This window comes from Moschus berezovskii, chromosome 9 (assembly GCF_049115385.1).
Source record: "Moschus berezovskii isolate FMDL1 chromosome 9, NW_MosBer_1.0, whole genome shotgun sequence".
NCBI classification, from domain to species: Eukaryota; Metazoa; Chordata; class Mammalia; order Artiodactyla; family Moschidae; genus Moschus; species Moschus berezovskii.
In genome coordinates this window covers 14325078-14348974 of record NC_142468.1, presented here as the reverse complement: position 1 = coordinate 14348974, position 23897 = coordinate 14325078, and the positions used below count along the sequence as shown (strand labels likewise).

The following is a 23897-nucleotide window of genomic DNA, read 5'->3' as shown; positions in this document are numbered from 1 at the left end:
CCTGTGCGGCCGGACAAGTTATTAAGATGGGGAACGTTGAAAGATTAGATTTATGACAGCCCACGGCGGATTATGAAGAATAATTTATCAAATGTCAGCGCCTGCAGCCTACAATTTACAGAAGGTTTGCTTAAACTGAGGAGATCTGATTGGACTGCACCCTCCCCCCAACTGCTAATGAATGACAGATCTAATGGATGGCTTCCCGGGGCTGGCCAGCCACACTGGGTGTTTATCTGCTTTTTATTAATCATTATTATCACAACATTTCCATAGAGTCCCTCCACCCACATAGCTCGAGGTGCCCAGCCACCTTGAGGGAACTGTAGCCACTTTAGCTTCCCCAGATGAGCTGGAAGGCCCAGAGTCCCCTTGCCAGGAAGAGAATGGGGACATTAAAACCTCACCTCCGTTCATTCGCCAGTTATGTGTCAGGTGCCTTGGCGGCAGTGCTGAGCAGGAGCAGAAGTCTGTCATCTGGACGGGAAGAGGGAGATGCAGCAAATATAAACTGAGGCAAAGTGCAACTGTGTGATGGCTATTGAGGAGGGCCGTGAGCTCTGAGATTGTACACGAGGCGGCTTCCCTGCAGAGGTGACCGTCGAGCTGTGATTTGAAGGGTGAGTAGGAATTCCCTTGATGAGGAATTCCTATTCATTCCTTCTAGGCAGAGAGGATGGCATGTGCAAAGGCCCTGCAGTGGGCAGTGGGGGAGTGTGCTCGTCATCAAAAGAAGCCTTCTGCTCAGAGCAAAGAGAGCTGGAGGGGGCCAGAAGGAGGAGAAGGGGCAGGAGAGGTAGGCAAGGTCAGACCCTGTGGGTCGTGCTAAGGATCTTGACCCTGGGAAGCTGGTGACGTGGTGGAAGCAGGGAGATGTGACATGATCAGCTTATGTTTGGAAAAACTCACCTGAGCTGTATGTGGAGGAGGGCTTGGCAGGGAAAGGAACATGGATGGGCAGACCAGTTAGCAGTCTTCAGGTAAAAGAGGATGGTGGCTTTTACTCACTGACAGAGCCGACCCGACAGGCTCATCGTTCCAGTGCCCTTTCCATTTGACCGTGTCCTCTTCATGGAGGCGTTAGGTGGGGTGCCCACTGCTCCTGCTACTGTTACTGGAGGGTCTTCTTTGGCTCTATTCTAGACTCTCTATGTATGTTGTTTCATACAATACTAGGAGGCAGGTACCAAAATTCCCATTTTACAGATGAGAAAGCTGAGGCACTGAGGGGTTATGTCACTGCCCAGGCTGATGCACCTTGGAGCCAGAATTTGAGTCAGGGCAGTTTGACCCTGAGCTTGCATTGAAATCACTGTGCCTTGCTGCCTCTTGGATCTGACTGTCCTGGCCAGCGGGTGGGCATTCCCAGGGAACACACCATGGCTCTCCTAGGGTGTGGCTGCCCCTGGCTTCTTGCTTCTCTTTCTGTCAGCTGTCACCATCCTGCAGGAGAAGCTTAGTCTGACCTGCGATGCCCTTGGCAGAGCCCGATAGATGATTACCCTATATCTGGAGGCTCTTCAGCAAATTGGTAAGAGTCGAGTGTTGTGCCAGCCTCCTTGCAAGAATTTCAACAGGAATGATGTTTTGTTATTTCTGGGGGTGACCCTTGTCGAGAAGGGCCTCAGGTCCTGCTGTTGGCCCAGCTTGGCAGCAGCGGTAACTAACAGCTCTGCAGAACCGACGCTTTGATCTTTCAAACCCCAGAAAGAACACAACTTCCATGAAAGGATGTAGGTGTCCTTGAGCTATTATTGTTGATGTGATTTTTATTATAATAAATTGTTCTGAGTGGGCAGCTGTCGAGTGGGGAGATGGAGAGACACTTGGATGCCCTGTCCTCGCCCCTGGCCCCAGGGTCTGTGTGGTGACATTGGAGGCCCCCTCTTCTTACCTTGCCAGAAGGTCCCTTGGGGTTGGGTGAAGCGTGCTGGGAATGGGGCGCCCTCTCCAGCAGGTCCTGCCAGAATGCAGGTGTGTTTTTCAGAGGCTGTCGCCTTCTTCCGGTAGGACATTCTGCTGGACCACGGTCTCCTCCTGGCTTGGGACTGCCTGTTCTGTTGGTCCATGCTTCTGCTGGGGCTTCTGTCTTGTATATTCTTGTCGCCCGATTGGCTTAGGCTTGTTGTTCAGTCGCTCAGTTGCGTCCAGCTCTTTGCAACCCCATGGACTGCAGCTCGCCAGGCTTCCCTGTCCTCCGCCATCTCCCAGAGTTTGCTCCACTTCGTGTGCATTGAGTCAGTGATGCCATCCAACTGTCTCACCCTCTGTCTTGCTAAGGAATGGCAGATTGATTTCATCTCATATGGTAACTCTGGTCAGTTGGTAGTGGCTGCCTGGAGTTCAGGGTTGAGAGAGATTTTGAGGCATCATCTGGGCACAGTAGGAGTGAAGCTGTGATTGATTAGTGGTGTCTGGCAGGGTATGCTTGGTGTACATTAATCAGCTACTGCTGCATAACAAATTACCCCTAAACTTAGTGCCTTAAAACAATAGGCATCTGATGTCTTAAGGTCTCTGCGGGTCAGGAACTTGGGGGTGACTCACTGGATGGCTTCGGCTCAGTCTCTTTGTGAGGTTCTAGTCAAGATGTCAGCTGGGGTGCAAGCATCGGAAGGCCTGAGTGGGGAGGGAGGAGCTGTCTTCAAGGTGGCCCACGGTCGGCAAGAGGCCTCGGTTCCTTACCACGTGGCCCTCTCCACAGATTGCTTGAGGGACCTCGTGACATGGCAGCTTGCTTTCCCCGAGGCAAGCATTCCAAGAGAGAAAGCAAGGAGGACATCATGGTGACAGTCTTGGAAACTGGACAGTGTTCTTTCCTCTATGGGCTCTTTGTTAGGAGTGATGGTCATTAAGTCCAGCCCCTGGGGGGAGGGGCTGGAATTGCAGCAACTGGGGTAGCAGTTGATGGGGCAACTGAGAGATGTAGGGAATCTGGCGGTAGGCTCCTGGGGAATGCTGCCCAGAGTGGGGAGTGGATTTCCTGTCCAAGGCAGGCTTAGACAGTGTTCTGCAGAGTTCTAGGAGAAGGCAGTGGCACCCCACTCCATTACTCTTGCCTGGAAAATCCCATGGACGGAAGAGTCTTGTAGGCTGTGGTCCATGGCGTCGTGAAGAGTCAGACATGACTGAGTGACTTCACTTTCACTTGTCACTTCCATGCATTGGAGAAGGAAATGGCAGCCCACTCCAGTGTTCTTGCCTGGAAAATCCCGGGGACGGGGGAGCCTGGTGGGCTGCCGTCTATGGGGTCGCACAGGTCGGACACGACTGAAGTGACTTAGTAGTAGTAGTAGCCAGCTAGAGCTCTGCTGTCTGCCTCAGGCTGGGGTGGGTACCGTGCACTCCTGCCACTTCGTTAGCACGGGGACTTGTCCTTCTCCCCATCGGTGGCAGCCAAAGGCTGCTGGCACCCAGCCAGGTGTGGGGTGAGCCATCTCAAGGCGGCGAGAGCCAGATGTCGTTCGCTGCTGATGCCATGGTAACCTGCTCAGGTGCCCCGGGCAGTCCTGGCTCCTCACTGGGAACTGCCTGGCCCTGGCATCAAGGCCTGGATTTGCTTCTTTCTCGAGCTGGCCCGTTCAGGGTCTGTTCGATTTGTTAGCTTTATCATATGGGGATGTCGTTTCTGAATCCAGAAGAGGTCTGAGGTGAATGCGTGTGGGGGCAACAGGAGAGGATATTTGCTATTGGACCATCCTGGAAAATCTGGGACATTCCCCATCCTGTGACTGATGCCCCAGTCCTCACGAGACTGCCTGGCTGTAGGCTCTGGTGGGGCTGGCTGAGAGACCCAAGTAGAACTCTCCCCCGGGGATCATTATTGAGGCTTCTGCAAAGATCCTGACTTCCTGCCTCCTTATTTTGGGCTGAATGAGGACCTGGCCAGTGCTTGGCTCCTCAGTGTGGCATTTTGGAAACATTGCCTGGTAACCTGGCTTCGTGGGACTCCTTCTGGCCGATTTTCTTGGGAGTCACTCTGCCCTGGACTGGGGTATCATGTCATGTGGTCGCTCGATTCCTGGCCCTCAGCTGAAGCCAGTCTGCTGCCATCTTTTCCCTTCCAGTTTTATTGAGATGTGAGTTGACTCACTGGAAAAGACTCTGATGCTGGGAAAGGTTGGGGGCGGGAGGAGAAGGGGACGACCGAGAATGAGATGGCTGGATGGCATCACCGACTCTGTGGACGTGGGTTTGAGTGTACTCCGGGAGTTGGTGATGGACAGGGAGGCCTGGCGTGCTGTGATTCATGGGGTCGCGGAGAGTCGGACACGACTGAGCGACTGAACTGAACTGAACTGAATTGATACTCCTCACTGTATAGTTTAAGGTGTATAGTGTGATGGTTTGACTTACATATATTGTGAAATGATTACGGCAATAAATTTAGTTAACACCCATCATTTCATATCAGAGAAGGCAATGGCACCCCACTCCAGTACTCTTGCCTGGAAAATCCCATGGGCGGAGGAGCCTGGTAGGCTGCAGTCCATGGGGTCGCTAAGAGTTGGACATGACTGAGTGACTTCACTTTCACTTTTCACTTCCATGCATTGGAGAAGGAAATGGCAACCCACTCCAGTGTTCTTGCCTAGAGAATTCCAGGGACGGGGGAGCCTGGTGGGCTGCCGTCTATGGGGTCGCACAGAGTCGGACACGATTGAAGCGACTTAGCAGCAGCAGCAGCAGCAGTATCTCATATATTCATGTTACAGAGTCTTAACCTGAGCCTCTGGTCAGCTAAACCCCTGGGGGTGACATGTTTCTTCTGGCCTGATGTCCATAAACTCCCCAACACACACACACACGCGTCATACAAAGCTAGAGCAACTTTCTTTCTGATTATTTTTCCTTTTCCAGAGAGGGACATCAATATATTTGAATCATGGGCCGACAGTAATTAAAAAGCACATAACTAGTCATTTTAAAATGTAGTTGTTTTACTTAATTGATTTTGCCGCCAGACCCAGAGGGGAAGAAATGAGAGCCCAGGGGAAAGGAAGCCTTAGAAAGGGAGACAGGTTCCTGCGAGTGACTGGAGGCAGCTGAGGGCCCTGCTTGAATCTAATTGCTGCAAATGCTGCAGTTTGTTTCTGCTAATGGTTTTCTGCTGAAAGGGCTGGGGGGATGAGGCCTGATTGGAGGGGGGTGGCGTTTGTTTCAGCTGCATGGGGGGTATAATTCTGCTTTTGGGACAGGGTCTATTTTTCCTTATTCTCTATCAGCACAAAGTACTTTCAGCAAACACTTTGAATCAAGGTTCCATTTAGAGATACTTTATTCATATTTAATTACAGGCTGTAGCACCAATCTTTAATTACCTTTTTTTTATAAGCCAGCTAGGAACATTCACTAGCAATCAATTAGTGTGTGTGTGTGTGTTTAAGCCCAGTGGGGTGTGGGTGTGTGATCTGCTTACTGATAGAGGGGAGAAGGATGGCTCCAGGGGCTCCTGGAGGTGGTGGGGGCAGGGGTGAGGTGGTGGGGGCAGGGGTGGGGTGGGGTGGGCTATCTGTCCAGCAGGTTCCCTGAGCCCAGTGCCTGGCACACCCTCACTTCCCTTGCCGCTCTTGGCTTCTACTGGTCAGTTGGGGGATTTGGGCAAGTCCTCACAGTTTGGCCTTGTTCAGGGTGCTGAATTGGCACCTGGGCTTGGGTGGTCCTGGGGTCACCCCCCATTCTAGCCCTTGGCGGGAGCAGGGGATTGCAGAAGGCCCCCTCCCCATTCCCGGGGCTGTGGGAGATCAGCCCTCCTCTTACCAGAGGCTGGGCTGTGCTTGTCCTGGCCGATGCCCCCTCCCCCCGCCCCCTCCGCCCTCCCGGCAGCTCTCGGGACACACAGCCCCAATGATGCCATGTCACTCTTCGCTTACAGTGACTCTGCAACGTCCCTGCAATGACACGGATTCGAAGACTGGTTGTCCTTCTCAGAGGATGAGCAAAATGTGCCCAGGGAGCCAGGTGGAGGCTTGGGGTGCGGGTAGGCTCCAGATGACCCACAAGACCTCCTCGGGAGATTGGCTCGGTCTAGCTGCCAGAGGTGAGGGTCTGAGTTCACAGCTTTTTTTTTTTTCCTCCAGAAAAGCCTTCTCCTTGGTGCTCCTTCAGGAATTACCGGAGGGTTTCCTAGGAAGTAGTGTGGTTGCTGTTATGTAACGGACAGGAACGTTGCTGAAATTCCACCTCCCTTCTGTTTCTGGATCTCAGTCCCAGCAAGAGGGTGGGGAGGGGATGGAACTCACACGTACTGAGCCTCTTGGGGGGCACCGGGCACCATGCCCAGGTTTCTTTCATCTGTTCCAGCTGGGGCCTGAGTGCACACTGCGTCAGTCAGAACCCCTTCAGTTGTGTGTGACAGAAGACAACTCACAGCCTTCAGCAAAAAAAAAGATCCTATGGGGTGGGCGCCGAGGTGCGGCTGGGACCAGTGTGACCGGGGCTCACTCTTCCCAGGCTCGCCTCCCTTCTCTGTTTCTACTGGGTGACCCCGGTAGCTCCAGACTTCAAGTTCAGTTTTCAGCTTCGGTTGAACAGCAGGAAAGAAAAGCCCTTCTATGGGTCAAACAGACACTTGAGTCTGATTGGACCAGTTGGGTCATGTGTCCACCTCTGATCCAATCAGAATGGCCTGCGGTCCTCCGGGTTCTGACTCAGCAGGCCAGGGTCTCACACCCACCCTGGAGTAACAGGTGGGGTGCCCCAGGTAAATCCTACTCCCGACACGTGCTTTCTTTCACACGTAAGCCCTTTGGAGTAGGAGGGCTGTGGGAGCGGGGTGGTCCAGCCATTTCAAAAGGAGGGAAGAGTTGATTCAACTCCTCTCCAGTAGAATGGTGGATTCGATCCTTCAACAAATATTTGTTTAGCACCGACTAGTTCTGGTCCTGTTCTAAGTGCAAGGAAGTCAGCAGTGAACAAAACAGAAAAAAAATCGCTGCCTGTTTGGAGCTGGTGTTCTAATGCAGTATGGAGGGCGGGTGGTCCTGTCGTTCTTAGTCTATGCCCAGGCCCAGGATAACGAGTTCTTGTGTGGAGAGACCCTGGGTGATTCAGGGTGACGATGTGGGAAGGAGCTGGCCCTCAGGGAGCCCAGAACTCACGAGGGAGGGAAAAAGACAGGTTGCGTGGTTGGGGAGGGGGGCAGTAAGGAGAGGTACAAAGTGAGGAAGCCGGGGACGGGAAGCCAGTCTGGACGCATTGCCCATGACAGAATAGGGGCAGCCCCTCCCGCGTTTGCCTGGACCTTTGGCCCCCGCAGGATATTGACAAATGGCACGGAGTCAGTGAAAGCTACAAAAACGATGACAGGACTGGAGGAAGTGATTTATGAGAGGAGATTAGCGGCGTGATGGTGCGGCCTCGCAGACAAAGGGGCGGGGTGGGGGAGGCCGTGGGTCCCGTGAACCTCCGAGGTCCAAGGAGAGGGAGGGGCATGGCTGCGGCGTGGAGCGGCCACTGCAGCAGGGGGACAGAGGGAGGCAGCGGGGGCCGGGGCTGCGTCGACCCCGGCATGGGAGCCAGGTGTGAGAAGGAGGGGAGGTGTGTGAGACGGGCACACGGGTGTGCGTGCATGTGTGCGTGTGGATGTCTGGCTTTCCCAGAATTGTGAGGCTATCCAGGGGACTCGAGAAATGTAGGGGATGTGGATTTCCGCCCTGGGGAGATTTTGCAAGAGGCTTTTGGGGCCCTCCTGCCCATCTGGTAGAGTATTCCTATCTGGACTGTTTAGCTGATAACTACTCAAGTCAGAAAGACCTTTTCCTTCAGGAGAACTGGGATGGCATTTCTCAGAGAGAAGAGGGGGGGAAGGAAGAAGGGAAAGTGAAGTTGATCAGTCCTGTCTGACTCTTTGTGACCCCATGAACTGTAAGCCTACCAGGCTTCTCCATCCGTGGGTTTTTCCAGTCAAGAACATTGGAGTGGGTTGCCATTTCCTTCTCCAGGGGATCTTCCTGACCTAGGGATGGAACCCAGGTCTCCTGCATTGTGGCAGATGCTTTACCGTCTGAGCCACCAGGGAAGCCCCTGGAGGTACAATGGTAGGTGATTAAATGGATGGATGATGCATAATCTTGGTCGTTTTAGATGGCACTTTTTTGGCTTTAAGTGGAGATGCGCTGGGTTCCCAAGCACAGGTGAGTCATGTCCTCCACGTGTGTTTTCTGTCTCACTTCCTGAGTGAGGACAGGTGTGTGTGAATTTCCATGGCTGCAAAGGACCCAGGCAAGGCAGCTGAGAGCGGAGAAAATCTGTCTGGAGGCATTCGCCACTGCCGGTAGAGGCCCTGGCCCATCCTCCCCCGCCCTTCTGAGTGCGTTGAGTCCTGGTAACCGCCCCGTCCTCTCTCCTCTCTCGACAGATTCATGACTTGTTCCTGAGCTTTGACCACACCCCTCTGGGGGCGGCCTCCCTGGCGCAGGTCCATAAGGCCGTGCTGCGTGATGGGCGGACGGTGGCCGTGAAGGTCCAGCACCCGAAGGTGCAGGCTCAGAGCTCGAAGGACATTCTTCTGATGGAGGTGAGAGCCTTCCTCCTCCCCTCCCTTCATCCTCATTCTGTGTTTCCCTGGGATCTGGGCAGTCCCAGTGAAAATGGTGGAAGGCCTAGGGGTTGGAGTGTGGGCCTCTGATTCGCAGAGCAAGAGAGGAGAGCTTGAGATCACAAAGGTGTCATGACAACACTGTAATCCGGGGACCCATGGTTGGGTTGGCCAGTTTTTGATTCATTCCTGGGAATTGTCGGTGGATGGTCTCAGAACATGTGGGCAACTGCTGGGGCCAAGGAGACCTTATAGCGGGGGGAGGGGGGATGTTGTCGAAATGAGGTGACCCAAATAGGTGATTTTCTTAGGGGTAGAAAAAGCTACATCCTAATCTGGTCGATTATAACGAAAGGGAGCATGTGGTCAGCCAAGGAGTTTGAACATGACATGAAGATCACATAGAAATGTTTATGCAGATCGCTCATTTGCTTCTCTGATATTTGTTCTGCATGAGCAAATGTGCATGCCCTAAAGTGGCCTTGAGACAGCTCTAGTGGATCCTGTGCTTCTGGACTTTTCTAGCTCCCTGCCTTGAGCAAGGGGAAGGGGTGAGTGGCCAAGGCTTGGGCCATAGCCAGCAGTCCTAGTGGAGGTCTGCTAACCCTGCCAGCATGTTCCCCTCCTTCCTTTCCCTTTCCTTGGTTCCCCGTACTCACTTTGGACACTGAGTTTATTCTTTCAGCTCTCTTTGATTAAACTGACAGGTGCATAGGACACACGAGTGAGTGACCTGCCTCTTCATCCTCAGAGAGCCCTCCATTTAATGGAGGCCTGAACACAAACAGTCCTCGACTGTGAGCTCCATCTAAGGGGTGTGGGCAAGGTGCCGTGGAGCCTGGACTGACTGGGGCATCAGAGGGGCTTCACCGAGGTGCCCACGAGACCTCTGGACAGCGGAAGGGTGACCCAGCCGAAGGTCTCGAGTCTTAGGGGAGCAGGGTGCGCGTGGAGAGCATCTGCCGGTTCAGATGGTTCGAGCTGGGCGTGGGTGCAGGAGAGGCTGGGAAGGTAGGCAGGGTGGAACACAGAGGTCCTTGGGTTCCAGGCTCAGCGACAGGGTGGAGCACATAGTAAGTGCGTATTTACTGGGGAACCGAGCAGATCTGATTTTCTCCTGCAGTCAGTGGGGAACCATTTAAGAATTTTAATCAGGGAAACATCGTGATCAGACGTGCCTTAGAAATGAAAGTGTGTTAACAGTCTGCAGGATGTTTTGGGGAGGCAGGGAGACTAACGGAGAGGCTGCTGCTCCGCTCTGAGAGAGCAGTGGTGTGAACCAAGGCAGTGTCACGGGGGTGGAGGAGAGGCATGGGTTCACGGGGTGGGAGCATTAGGACTTTGTGACCAGCTTGGTTTACGTGGGTTGAGGGAAGATACCGGTATGGATGAGAATGAAATCTGGCTTCCATGATTAAACTTGGGGGTCTTTAACCATGTGTATCAGTCTGGGTTCAGTTGGGGAAAAAAAACTTGTTCTAGGCATGTCAGAGGGAGTTTAAAACAGAACATGCGGTTCGCTGCGGATAGAATTGTTGAGAAGCCAAGTGGGATGGTGAGATGGTCACCCAAGGCAGGAAGCCACTGCCACCCTTGAAGTGGAGGGACAAGAAGAGGTGGTTCCCTGGATCCCAGGTGCTGGGGCCCCCTGAGGGGAGTGGGTCATGGACATAGGGTCTGTCGCGTGGTATTGGAGCCTCAGAGGCTGTTTCAGGTGGTGGGTGTTTCACCGCCTCCTGTCCTCCTGTATTCCACCAAACCTAGCTGGTTGGCAAGAGAGCCTGGGGAGTGTACTTTCCTATGAGATAAGGGGGTGGCATGGATGTCAGAACAAACGGAGTGGGTGATGGAGTGACCATGTACTATGACATTGCTGTCCGGGTCTCCTTGTTTAGTCACTAAAGTCATGTCGGACTGTTTGCGACCCCGTGGACTATATAGCCCAACAGGCTCCTCTGTCCGTGGGATTTCCCAGGCAAGAATCCTGGAGTGGGTTGCCATTTTCTTCTCTAGGGGATCTTCCCAACCCAGGACGTTCTTCCTGAGAATCTTCCCGAGCCCTCCATCTCCTGCTTGGCAGGTGAATTCTTTAGCACTGAGCCATCTGGGAAGCCCATCTATAATTCAGGCTGGGAATACAGGTTTCTGGTTTTATCCTCATGGAGACTCATGGGAGCTGGGTCTGGGGGAGTAGTTGAGATTGCTTAGGAAAGCTTCATAGACCAAAACAAAAGGGAGAGGCATAGACAGAACCATGAGGAGCATAGTCATTTGGGCACTGTGCCCAGGAGGCTGAGTTCCCGAGGGAACTAAGGGGGTCAGAGGGATTAGAGGAGAGCCAGGCCTGAGCATCTGCATCCAGTGAAAACAGCGTCAGGAAGAGAGCTCTGGCCGCTCTCCAGCATCCTAACTGATGCAACCTCTAGTCTGCACATTGAACCACCTCAAAAGGGAGTGACTTAAAACCCGTCAGTACTGCGCTTCTGACTGCAGTCTGGGCAGGGGGTGATAGACGCATCTCAGTTCTGTGTGGTTCCAGGTGGGGAGCCGGAGGACGCACTCACACGGCTGGCAAGTGGGTTCTGGCGGTTGGCTGGGATCCCAGCTGGAGCTGTGGGTCAGGGCCTCGCGTCTTCTCCGTGGAGGCCTCTCCAAGGCTGCGTGGGCCTCCTCACAGCCTGGCGGCTGGGTTCTAAGAGTAAGCATCCCAAGAGCATTAGACTGAAAGTTCATTGTGGTTTCATGACCTGGGTATGGCAGTCATGTAGCTTACTTCTTCCTTCCTTTATTGGTAAGAGCAAGAGTCACAGCAGCCCCCTAAGCTTAGTTCAGTTCAGTTCAGTTGCTCAGTTGTGTCCGACTCTTTGCGACCCCATGGACGGCAGCACGCCAGGCCTCCCTGTCCGTCACCAACTCCTGGAGTTTACCCAAACTCATGTCCATTGAGTCTGTGATGCCATCCACCCATCTCATCCTCTGTCGTCCCCTTCTCCTGCCCTCAATCTTTCCCAGCATCAGGGTCTTTTCAAATGAGTCAGCTCTTTGCATCAGGTGGCCAAAGTATTGGATTTTCAGCTTCAACATCAGTCCTTCCAATGAACACTCAGGACTGATCTTTAGGATGGACTGGTTGGATCTCCTTGCAGTCCAAGGGACTCTCAAGAGCCTCCTCCAACACCACAGTTCAAAAGCATCAATTCTTTGGCACTCAACCTTCTGTATGGTCCAACTCTCACATCCATACATGACTACTGGAAAAACCATAGCCTTGACTAGACTGACTCTTGATTACTGTAAAAACCATAACCTTGACTAGACTGACCCTAGGGTTAAGGGGCAGTGAAATAGACTCTGCCTCTTGATGGGGGAATGGCATGGTTCCATAAGAGCATTAGAGTGGGAGATACTGTTGTAGTCATTTTGGAAAATAGAGTCCATCAGAATTAATTGATATTGCCAAGTGGAATGTAAGTTAGTGAAACTCTGAAAAGAGTATGTTGGATTTGGTGACTTAGAGTTTTTTGGGAAGAACAGGGACGATGGGGTGAGTGAGAGTTGAGGGCCCAGGAAGCAGAGATGGTTAATGGAGACTACCCTTTCCGTTTTTGGCCTTGGGTGGTGGGGGACAGTGAGGGTAGTGGTTAGATCCAAGCACAGGGTTAGGTGGGGGTCTCGTGGAGGCTGTTGCTGATGGGGAAGGGGCAGCAGAGTTGGGGGCTTAGAGGTTCAGGGGAGAGCGGTAACTGATAGAGCTGGTGCAGGAGACGCCTGGAGGGGCCCCAAGGACACAGGTGGAAGCGTGAGGCTTTGGCAGCCTTTGTTCTGGGGCCAGAGCTTTGCTCTTGAGGCAGGGTCCAGATGAGTGAGTGGGGCAGAGGGGGAAGGCGGGGACAGTGGGCAGCTGAGTTGTACCAGCCTGATAGCGTCTATTTTTTCCTCTGAAGTGGGAGGTAAGACCATCTGCTGAGAAGGAGGGGGTAGGAGGTGGCATGGAGGCTTGAGGGGGATGAAGGTTTGGAATCCTGCCGGTTATGCTGGAGAAGGAAGCTGACCAGGACCCGGGAACGGGGCTGCTGAGTAGCACTGGGCATCCAGCTGGAAACATGGGTTTTCTGAAGCATCAGTCCGTGGTATGGAGCAGCCACAGATGGAAGCGCACTGCCAGTCTCGGAGGGTCCCTGGGTGTTCGTGGGACCCCGCAGCCACACCTGGATTGGGGTGGAACCTGTCTCCGCCTGGTGGTGCCAACAGGACCCACGGGGGCTGGGAGGACAGCTGGCATCTCTCCTCTGCCGAGCCTCGCCCTTCCCTAAGTAATGGTGGCCGTAAGGTCAACCACAACAATAGCAGTGGTGAAGATTTGCATCTTCTGCCCTGAGATAAGCATCAGATGCTTTTCTTGAAATTGCCAGCCGTGTGGCCATGTGCCGAGTACAGAGTAGCGGCTCCCTTGCAGTGGCTGGGGCTGAGATCTCAAGGCGGACCAGAGACCCACACTCACCGCCTGTAGGAGAGAGGCTGGAAATGAGGCCTGAGGTCTTCCGTGGACTGCCAGCAGCAGCACGGAGTGGTGCCTTCTCACTGCGCTTGGCCTCTGGTGGGAAAAGTCTTAACTTGGTCACCCTTCTCTGGTTTACAACCAAGAAGTGCCAACTGGAAAGCTCATTTTGTTTTATATCTGAAATGAGTATGACTTTTTTTTTCCAGACCTAAATTAAGCCCAGACCTACATGGTGCCTTGATTTTAGGGATGTACATGTTTGGGTGTGCTTGGTGGAAAAGAATGATTTCTGAGGGGCGTTAGGACTGTCATACTTGCCAGAAACTTGGAGATAGAGGGGAGACAAAGCCACTTTTCTGCAGAGCCTTCCGGTGCTTCTTTTCTTGCTGATTCCAGGTGTTGTGTGTCCTCAGACTTCTCTCCCGCTGCCCACTATTGTCTCTGTCTCCCCTTCAGCCCTGTGTTTGGTCACGGCCTTGTCTTGAGAGGAAGAAAATTTGGATAAAGTAATTCATACTAAGGGGAGAGTGGCTCATAGGCTTAACTTCTGGATGTTTGCAGTTTACAAAGTGGGCTTGTAAATCCAAACACATATCTGCTGTAAGGATAGAGGTTTACGAGAGTGAGACTTTTGAGAATAAGGAGGCGGGGACTGCTGGCTGCATCAGTTAGGATGCTTTTAGCTGCATGTATCAGGAAATCCATCTAACGATATAAATAATGGTAACCTGTATTATCTCACATTTCAAGACGTCTATAAGTAGGGTCAACTGTTTCAGGGTTGACTAAACCAGCACTTCATTGTGGTTTTTAAGGCCCTAAGTTCTTTATGTCTTCCACTCTGCCAGCTCAGCTTCCTGGCTTGTCCTTCTAAGGTAGTGCTCCTCGTGGCCCTCAAACAGCTGCAGGGTTCCTGCTATTACAAGTGTCTTTCCTCATATTAAAGAATAGCCGTCCAGTAGAATGTCTTTCAGTTCTCACTGGCCAGAAGCAGGCCTACTTGCCCAAGCCTGAAGCAGTCTTGGCAAGAGGATTGGAACCACTTTGACTGCCTCAGACCGATTGTGATTCACCTTCTCAGGCTAAGGTCTGCCTTCCTTGAAGGACATGAAACATGCACAAAATAGAGGTTCTTTTGGCCAGGAAGATGGGGGAAATCAATGGCGTGTGGGTTGGCACCCAGGAGCATGCGCCACCCTGGTGTTTTGTGTCTTCTGTGAGTCTGGGCCTTCTCCTGGGGAAGGAGACAGTCCTGGGGAGAGCTGCTGACTGGTGCCAGAGAATCAGAGACCGACTCTCAGTAAATGGGGACGAACCTGATGGTGTCGGTGACTTTGCACAAAAGGGAAAGGCACAGCCAAGGGTGTTTTCAGCTTTGTCATCATCACCTGATATTGTCCCTTTAATAGTTGGGGCAACTCTACTTCTCGATGCACGGCCAGTGACTCTTATTGATTTGAGTGGCTGTCCGGAGCCAGACTAATTGGGCCCAGAGATTGGAACAATGATTCAGCAGCAAGGGGTGAACTGACAAGGCAGAGTCTGTCTGTCTGCTGGCGGGCTGGCTTTGCAGCAGTCCTTGCCTGTCCACGAGAGCAGGGAGCTTACTAAGCAGGCTGGGAGTCACTGCCATTTTCCTGTCTGAGAACAGGGTAGCACTCAGTTGACCTGTGAGGCAGTGTTAAGACCATCATTCCCAGGTTTCAAGAGTACTACTCTGTATCACACCCTGTTATCTCTCAAGCTTCTGAACTTGGTAATGAACGCCCTGTGCTCTGTCCTAAAGAGTCTGACTCCTGACCAGGTACTTCTTGTATCACCTGTCCCCATGGTCTGCAACATTAGGGCGGGGTGCTCAGATTTGAGCACCAGAATCCCATCCACCATTGGATGGCCTCCGGCTCATAACCAGGGTCTCTGAAAATAAAGACCCGTGACAGTTATGTTTTTGATTTTTTTTGAACAACGTTTTCAGTGCATGCTGTCTGTCATCTTGTTTCTTTTCTGAGTGTGTTGATTGAACAGTGGGTGGCTAGGTAATGTTTGTGTTGGCACAGAATCCAACAGCTGATTTTATTTTTTTAAAATACATTTTTGAAAGCCCCAGAGATGTAGATCATCCCTTGGAAACTTCTCTTCACCCTGTAATTCTGTTTTCTAAACAGTATGCACTTTAATAACTTATCTGAACAAAGATAAACCCCATGAATGGTAAGCTATTTACATCACTCTGAATTGATTTTCGATCCTTGTCGAACATCCATTTTTACCAGCTCGGATCCGTGCAGGCCTTCTGTTTAGTGTCCTGTTTTCCCGTAGACCATTATTTCTTTTATAATGTATAATAAGTTGATAGCAGTAGCTTGAATTTCAGCTGCATTTTACGGTTTACAAGCTCCTTTTATGCTTTATCTCAGGTTCTCTATTGTATCGCCCTATATTGTATTGCCTGAGACAGGACTGCGTAAAGAAAGAAGTGAAAGGAAAAGAAAAAGTGGGTCTCAGTCCTGCATTTGAAATTGCAAGCTATGTGACCTTGAGAAATGCTTTAACCTCTTGGATCCAGTTTCCTTCTCTGTGAAATGGGCAAGAAGAGGAAGAAATGAGAACATGCATATCAAGGGCCTCATAGTGCAGTGCTTGTGTCTGAATGATGATAATTCCCTTTTTTTTTGCTATCATATATAGCAATCACTAATTTTCAAACTTTTATGAGACTCTCAATTTTTCCATTATGTTTCTGTGTGGTCCATAATTTAGTTTTCTTCCTGGGAGCCAGTAGTCCTAAAGGAAAATGATTTCATTATTCTCCCTTGAAGGAACTATTAATTGTTGAATATACTCTGATTGATTAACAAGGCTTCAAGTCAAGTAGAATATTCTCAGGCATTTCAAAACTGTGGTTCCCCCACATTCAGAGGTAATCCCTTCTTCCATCCAGATCTCTGAGGTGTACAGATGTAACCCATTTGTGTAATGCACATGTTAGCATATAACTATTTCTGGGGAGAAGACAGACCTTCTGGAATGTTCACTTATTCACTCATTCATTCACGTGAATATTCAGGAAACATCTGCTGAGTGTTGAATACATGCTAGGCACTGGTGAAAACACAGGCAGTTGGAAGAATTTTATGGAGAAGATGAATTTGGGAGAAAAATAAAAAAGTCAAATTGATAACAACACCTGTTTTATTTTAGTTGATTGCATCTGTTGTCAAGAAAGAAAAACTTAAAAGAATCTACTTGGGGCAGGCTCTTTAGAAGGGAACTGAATTAAAACAGAGGGTGAAATGGAATTTCGTTTTCTTTTCCCAAGCTCAGAAAAGTCCAAAGTGGCAGCAGCCCAAACTGTTTTAGTTTTGGATCAGATGACTCTTTTTTTTTTTTTGGATCGGATGCCTCTTAACCTGACCTCAACCCTCCTTTTGAAATTCAAGGGGTGATAAACCCCCGAATTATGTACAAAATTATGGGAGTATGTGCATTTTCTGGGCTTCATTGCTGGCATCAAATTTTCAAATTGGTGACTTTCTATAAAGGGGATGATGTCCTCTAAAACTACGAACCACTAACTTCCATCCAAACAGACCTTCTCATTTTAAAGTAACCAAGGGAGTGACTTGCCAACCACCACAGAATGGTTTGGAAACCAGTTTTATGAGTCCTACAAAGTCCCAGGGGTTATGAATTAGTTTACTAACTTATTAGCAATTAATATCAACCAATAAAATCTTTGACTGCTTTTATGATTGATGATAAAGTATTAATAATAACCAATAGTATTAGTAAGGACTAATCACATAATTGATTGGTAACAGAAAAATCTTTAAGGTGCCTTTCAGGGCTATTTGGATATTAATGATAATTTAAAATTTCACAAATTAGAGTGACCAGACAGTCAACAATGAGGAGGTAGTGTGTGGCCAGAAGCCTCATCGCCTGATGTAGACACCATTTGGCTACATGTGGGTCTCTGTGTGTACCTTCGGCTGGTCCAGGGTCATTCAGTTCAGTTCAGTCGCTCAGTCGTGTCTGACTCTCCGCGACCCCATGAACCACAGCACTCCAGGCCTTCCTGTCCATCACCAACTCCCGGAGTTCACTCAAACTCATGTCCACAGAGTCGGTGATGCCATCCAGCCATCTCATTCTCTGTCGTCCCCTTCTCCTCCCGCCCCCAACCTTTCCCAGCATAAGAGTCTTTTTCAGTGAGTCAACTCGTTGCATGAGGTGGCCAAAGTATTGCAGTTTCAGTCCTTCCAATGAACACCCAGGATTGATCTCCTTTAGAATGGACTGGTTGGATCTCCTTGCAGTCCAAGGGACTCTCAAGAGTCTTCTCCAACACCACAGTTCAAAAGCATCAATTCTTCAGTGATCAGCTTTCTTCACAGTCCAACTCTCACATCTATACATGACCACGGGAAAAACCATAGCCTTGACTAGAAGGACCTTTGTTGGCAAAGTAATGTCTCTGCTTTTTAATATACTATCTAGGTTGGTCATAACTTTCCTTCCAAGGAGTAAGCGTCCTTTAATTTCATGGCTGCAGTCAGCATCTGCAGTGATTTTGGAGCCTCAAAAAATAAAGTCTGACACTGTTTCCACTGTTTTTCCATCTATTTCCCATGAAGTGATGGGACCAGATGCCATGATCTTTGTTTTCTGAATGTTGAGCTTCAAGCCAACCTTTTCACTCTCCTCTTTCACTTTCATCAAGAGGCTTTTGAGTTCCTCTTCACTTTCTGCCATAAGGGTAGTATCATCTGCATATCTGAGGTTATTGATATTTCTCCCGGCAATCTTGATTCCAGCTTGTGCTTCTTCCAGCCCAGCATTCCTCATGATGTACTCTGCATGTAAGTTAAATAAGCAAGGTGACAATATACAGCCTTGACGTACTCCTTTTCCTATTTGGAACCAGTCTGTTGTTCCATGTACAGTTCTGACTGTCGCTTCCTGACCTGCATACAGGTTTCTCAAGAGGCAGGTCAGGTGGTCTGGTATTCCCATCTCTTTCAGAATGTTCCACAGTTTATTGTGATCCAAACAGTCAAAGGCTTTGGCATAGTCAATGAATTAGAAATATATGTTTTTCTGGAACTCTCTTGCTTTCTCCATGATCCAGCGGATGTTGGCAATTTGATCTCTGGTGCCTCTGCCTTTTCTAAAACCAGCTTGAACATCTGGGAGTTCACGGTTCACATATTATCTAGAAGGTAATCAGTAAATACATTTTGGCTGAAAAAGATGAGTGAGACTCATTTTGGCTCCTTCCTTGTCCCTCATGGGTGAGAAGGTCTGAACCTAGGCTGAAGCAAAACACACAAGGGCTTCCCAGATGGTGCTAGTGGTAAAGAACCTGCCTGCCCATGCAGGAGACATGAGATATGGGTTGAATCCCTGGGTTGGGAAGATCCCTTGGAGGAAGCCATGGCAACCCATTCCAGTATTCTTGCCTGGAGAATCCCATGGACAGAGGAACCTGGCAGGCTACAGTCCATGGGGTTGCAAAGAGTCGGACAAACTGAAGCGACTTAGCATGCAGCATGCAAAACACCCAAGAGGCTTCTTGCTTGAAACTTGGAGCCTAGAGATTGGTATTCAGGTGCCTCAGATGACAGCTGTGCCCTCGGCCTGGGCCGGGCAGGTGCTTCTGTTTTCTGTACACCAGCTCTGCTTCCCCTCGGGTGGCAGCCAAAGGCCATCTGAGGGCACGGTGACGAGACGCGGTGCCCAGATCTGACACAGTCAGGCCCTTGCCGTTGCCGCCTCTCCCTTGTTTCATGTGACACCAACAGAAACAAAACATAAACTAAATCGATTATCATAAGGTCACAGGTCTAGCCCATGAAAGACTAGACAAGCCTTAAAAGAAATTAGACTGCAGCCAAATGTAATTAAAGAGGGTTTGAGAGAAATTGAGTATAATAACCCTGTGTGATGATTCTTTTAGAATGGTGTCTGGTACATTGCCTCGGACATAGGATTTAAAAACAAAGCTGTAAATGCCTTGTAGTTAACGGCCCTGCTCTGGATTTATTTTGCTGCGGTGTATGTGCCTAATACAGTGTTGGAATCATATCAGAGACCAGGGCAAACAGAAGCAGGAGATAAGGCTTGTGACTGGGACCCAGCAAGGCCTTCTGGGTGGAGTGGGTGGTGTTTTGGTCAGCTTGCACTGCTGCAACAAAATCCCATCGATTGGGAGGCTTAAACCACAGACACTTACTTCCCCCAGTTCTGGAGGCTGGGAAGTCCAGGCTTGAGGTGCTGGTTGATTCCGTTCCCAGTGGGAGCCTCTTCCTGGCTTGTGGACAGATGGCTGCCTCCTTTCTGTGTTCTTACCTGGCAGAGAAGCGGGGAGCTTTGGTCTCTCTCTTCTTATAAAGACACTAACCTGTCACAGGGACCTCACCTTCATGGTCTCTTCTAGGCTCAATTTCTTTCCAAAGACCACATCTCCGAACACTGTCTCCCTGAGGTGAGGGCTTGACATGTGAATTTGGGGGACTACATAAGCATTGATGATGATGCTAAGTCACTTCAGTCGTGTTCGACTCTGTGTGACCCCATAGACGGCAGCCCACCAGGCTCCCCCGTCCCTGGGATCCTCCAGGCAAGAACACTGGAGTGGGTTGCCATTTCCTTCTCCAATGCATGAAAGCGAAAAGTGAAAGTGAAGTGGCTCAGTTGTGTCTGACTGAGTGACCCCATGGACTGCAGCCCACCAGGCTCCTCCGTCCATGGGATTTTCCAGGCAAGAGTACTGGAGTGGGTGCCACTGCCTTCTCCGACATAAGCATTACGTTTCCTTAACAGTGGAGGAAGGTCTCTTGGTACCAATAGGCCCATAGTTCTTGAGTTCTTGCTCCTTGTCCTTCTGGTCTGACCAGGGCCAGAGATGGGGATTCTCAGAGGATTTGGACCGAATCTATGCCAAGAATCACAGATGAGAGTCTGTCAGTGGTTCTCCCCAGGCCCGACTTTGAATACCAACAGGAGGGTTTATAGGAGAGCAGGAAAGTTTTCTTCTGCCCCACCCCACCCCAATGCTGGAACGTTTCCTATGGCCCCGGCATTACCCTTGCTTTCTCACTGCAGAGCCATTGTTCGTGAACTTGTGAGACCATCTCAGATCCAGAGCTCCTGTGGTGGGGTAGCTTCAGAACAGTCCGTGCCCACAGAGGGGCTGTGCTGTGCCCTGCAGATATCTCTGGGCTCTGGTTCTGTGCCAGTCATGTTTCTTTCACATCATTAAACTGACAACTGAAATGCCAGATGAGTCTTCTAAAACGCCCTCTTTCATCGCGTCCTGACTCAAGAATCTACAGTGGGCCCAGGTCGCCAGAAATCCAGGCTTTTCGTCCGAGGGGACAAATCCCTTATCCCTGACTCCTCTTCTCATGTCGGCCCTTGGTTTCGTATTCCGATATGATTTTTTATCATGAAATATTTTAGATGTATAAAAAACATAAAAGATGTTATAAATGCTCAGTTACCAACCACTCAGCCGAAGAAGTGAGCAGAATGCAGCTACAGCCGCTGCCCCCTCCCATGGCCTTTTATCGACAGGACCGTGAAGCACAAATCTAGGAACAGCAAAGGTGGTAGTTCAGCGATGTGCTTAAGAACAAGGGTCTTGGAGCTGAGTAGACGCAGGGGGAATTCTGGCTCTGGGCTTCCTTGCTGGGCACATTTAGTAAAAATCGTATAGCCTCTGAGAACCTCAACTTTTTTCATCTGTAATACGGGGCTGGTAAGAGTGTACACCTCCCAGAGTCACTGTGAAGACTAAATGGAGGCATCAGGTCAGTAATAGCACTTACCCAGTGCTGGGCAAGTGGGGAGCACCCAGCAAAGGATGGAGGTGGTTTCTGCTGGCAGTTGTTGGGCTTTTATAACCTAGGATTTGGATTACGGGCCCCAGGGGGCCACTTCCCCACCCATCCTTGCTCCAGGGGAGGCCTGGGGACCTGTCAACACCCAGACCAGGCAGGAGGACAGGGCCTAGACCGCCCTTGGTGGGTGTCACGCACTGGCTGATGGGGTGCTTGTGGGTTTCAGGTGCTTGTCCTGGCTGTGAAGCAGCTGTTTCCAGAGTTTGAGTTCATGTGGTTGGTGGATGAAGCCAAGAAGAACCTGCCTTTGGAGCTGGATTTCCTCAACGAGGGAAGGAACGCTGAGAAAGTGGCCCAAATGCTGAAGCACTTTGACTTCTTAAAGGTAAGAAGGCATGGCCACGGGGGCCTGCTGGTTGGGCGAAGAGCACAGCGGAGGACTGGCCCCAGCCCTGAGCACCTCCCCTTGCAGGACCCACAGGCGGTGTCTCCTTCTCTTGTCTTCTCTCTGAGGATGACCGATTGGTCCCTGGTGATGCATGTTAAAGCCCTTGAAGGCTAAGTTACAAATTACCAAAGGGGACTGCTGACCTGTCAAGCAAACTGACGTCTACGGAATGGTCTACCATTGCAAGACCCTGAGCCCTCCTGAGGGCCTGTGAGCCACGGTCTCAGCCTCCATGAATCATGGGTTCATGACACTGATGATGGTGGTGATGGTGATGATAGCTAACGTTACTGTGCTCTGACGTGTTTCCTGAAACTTTACTACATCAGCTCACTGAATACACAGGTGTGTAACACGTGTGCTAGAAATCTCCACCATTTGCAGGATGGCACAACAGAAGCCACAGGGTTTATGGGCAAAAAGGGGGTCAGGCTTACAACACTCAAAAATGTCACCAGGGAGCCAGAAAATGGAAGCAGATGGGAACCTAATGAAATGCTAGCATACTTTGGCACACGTTAAATGGCTAAGAAATACAGAAGACCACAGCGCACATGGCAGTTTTCTGGACACGGGCTTGCAGAAATGGGCATCAGAAGATTTGCTGCTTGGGAGTTACTGGGCAGAGGTGGTAGCGGGGGTCATCTGAAATTGAACAGAAGTTGTGACGCTCGATGTGGGGGGCTCTGACCCATCACACACATGGCGATGTTTGAGGTGTGCCTGCTTTGTGTGTTCCTGTTTGGATCAGCTGGATACAAGTTTTCTGTGCTTCTGAGTATTTCTCATGGATGGTACTGCACCATCAAATGTAAAATTCTGTGTTATGATCAAATTGTTCCCTCATATATCTATTACATTGGAACAGATTCATGTTTTCAAGTATTTACTGGAACTGCTGACGTGATAGGCGACACTTACCATGGGAGACAACATCCAATGACACATAGTCCCAGCTCAATGAGAGATCCTTCTTTAAGGATTCAGAAGAAGGGGCTTCTGGGGGGAGCAGGGCAGGGAAGGCTCTGCTGAGGAGTTGGAGCTGGTCTTGGAGGACTGTCCTGATATTCCCCACGGGGCCCGTGGAGGTTGGAATGAGAGAGATGCAAGCCCATGCCTCTTGCTCTTCCAGCACATTTTGTGGCGGGGCTTGGACCCATTTACCAGGGGTACCCCTTTCATCACAGCAATGCAGGGGTCAGGTGCCTCTGGTGTCTATGCGGAGAGCTTGGCTTTCAACTCTTGGAAGAGATCCATTCTCTGCTTTTCCGCTGGAGAGGCCTGGAGATTGTGGGAAGGAGGGGCGCCGGGCTCCGGGTCCTCGTTCCGGAGCAGACAGTCAAGAGGGGCTCTTCCTGGGCAGGGTGTCTCAGCACGTGGACGGGAAGGTCTCTTGCTTGGGACTGAAGTGTCCACGTGGCTTCTGAAGACAGCCTGAGAAACTGGAAGCAGTGGTTTACACTTCTGCTCTCTGGTCTGATGAACAGCAGTGGGGAGGGAGGCTGTGTCTACACTAGCTGCCCGAGAATCCTAAATTTCGGTCCATGGACGAAGACCCACAACTCTGGTGATCGGTGTGGTGTCTTGAGACACTGATTTGGTCGAAGGTGTAGCCACTGGTGAAGTTCAGCTCTTTGTGTGAGTTGGGTCTGGCAAGACGCCCCCAGAGTGCTTGACTGGCTGGTCCTTACACAGCCCTACAAGGGAAATGCCATTGTGTGTGCAGACCCTCTTGTGTGTACAAATCCAGATGATCTGGTAACATTGCCCCGCCTTGAGGTTCAAACCACCAATTCAATGAAAACTTGGCTTTCTCACAGAAGTAATAATGTTAACTGATAAGCATTGTGTTGTCAGGTCTAAATGACTCTTCCGCTTACCTAATCCTTTTGTTTCACTCCGTTATTCCACATTTATCGAGCACTTCCTGAGCCTGATGCTGTGCTAGGCTCTGGGGGTGTGTAGATGTGCTTCTGCCTGGGAAGGCTTCCGATCTGGCGGGGGGCACACACACAGTGGGTTGTGTAGTTCAGATTGTTAGCACTATGGCAGAGACTGATCTCTGTTTCTGTGGACGCCCGAGAGGAAGTATCTAATTCCGCCCAGATAAGGGGCTCAGTGGGGGCTTTCAAGAAGTGCTGATTGTGCAAGGGGATAGGCAGAAGTTAGTGAGTGTTTCTTCTGTGGCTCTGAACACTAGGCAGACACAGGGACATGGGATCCTTCTGACAACCATCATCCCATTTTACAGATGGCAGTCTTAGAGAAGAGCTGGGGTACAAATAGCATTTTCTGACTTCAACTCTGGTGCTCGTCTAAGGACATTCTGTTGCCTCTTACCCAGCAGGGGTGGTCCTCGGCGCCAGTACTGTGAGCCAGACAAACAGAACCATCTCCTCCACCGTTCCCATGGAAACAGCAAAATCGTCCCCTGGCTGGGGCCAACTAGCATCTGTCAGACCAAGACATGTAATAATAATAATAACACAAATTTTTGAAACGAGGATGCCAAATGGGTGAATAATTAATGTAATGATTTGACCTGCTGCTTTTTGAGCCTGCACC

At 50.5% G+C, this 23897-nt stretch overlaps 1 protein-coding gene across 1 annotated transcript in view; it reads left to right on the top strand.

Annotated features, from left to right (window-relative positions):
* Positions 1 to 23897, top strand: part of ADCK1 (aarF domain containing kinase 1) — a 133927-nt gene that overhangs the window by 76542 nt on the left and 33488 nt on the right. Inside the window, exons 5-6 of the mRNA XM_055436015.2 lie at positions 8360 to 8518; positions 21111 to 21269. Of these exons, the coding sequence (XP_055291990.2) occupies positions 8360 to 8518; positions 21111 to 21269 (318 nt within the window). The remainder of the gene's footprint in view (positions 1 to 8359; positions 8519 to 21110; positions 21270 to 23897) is intronic.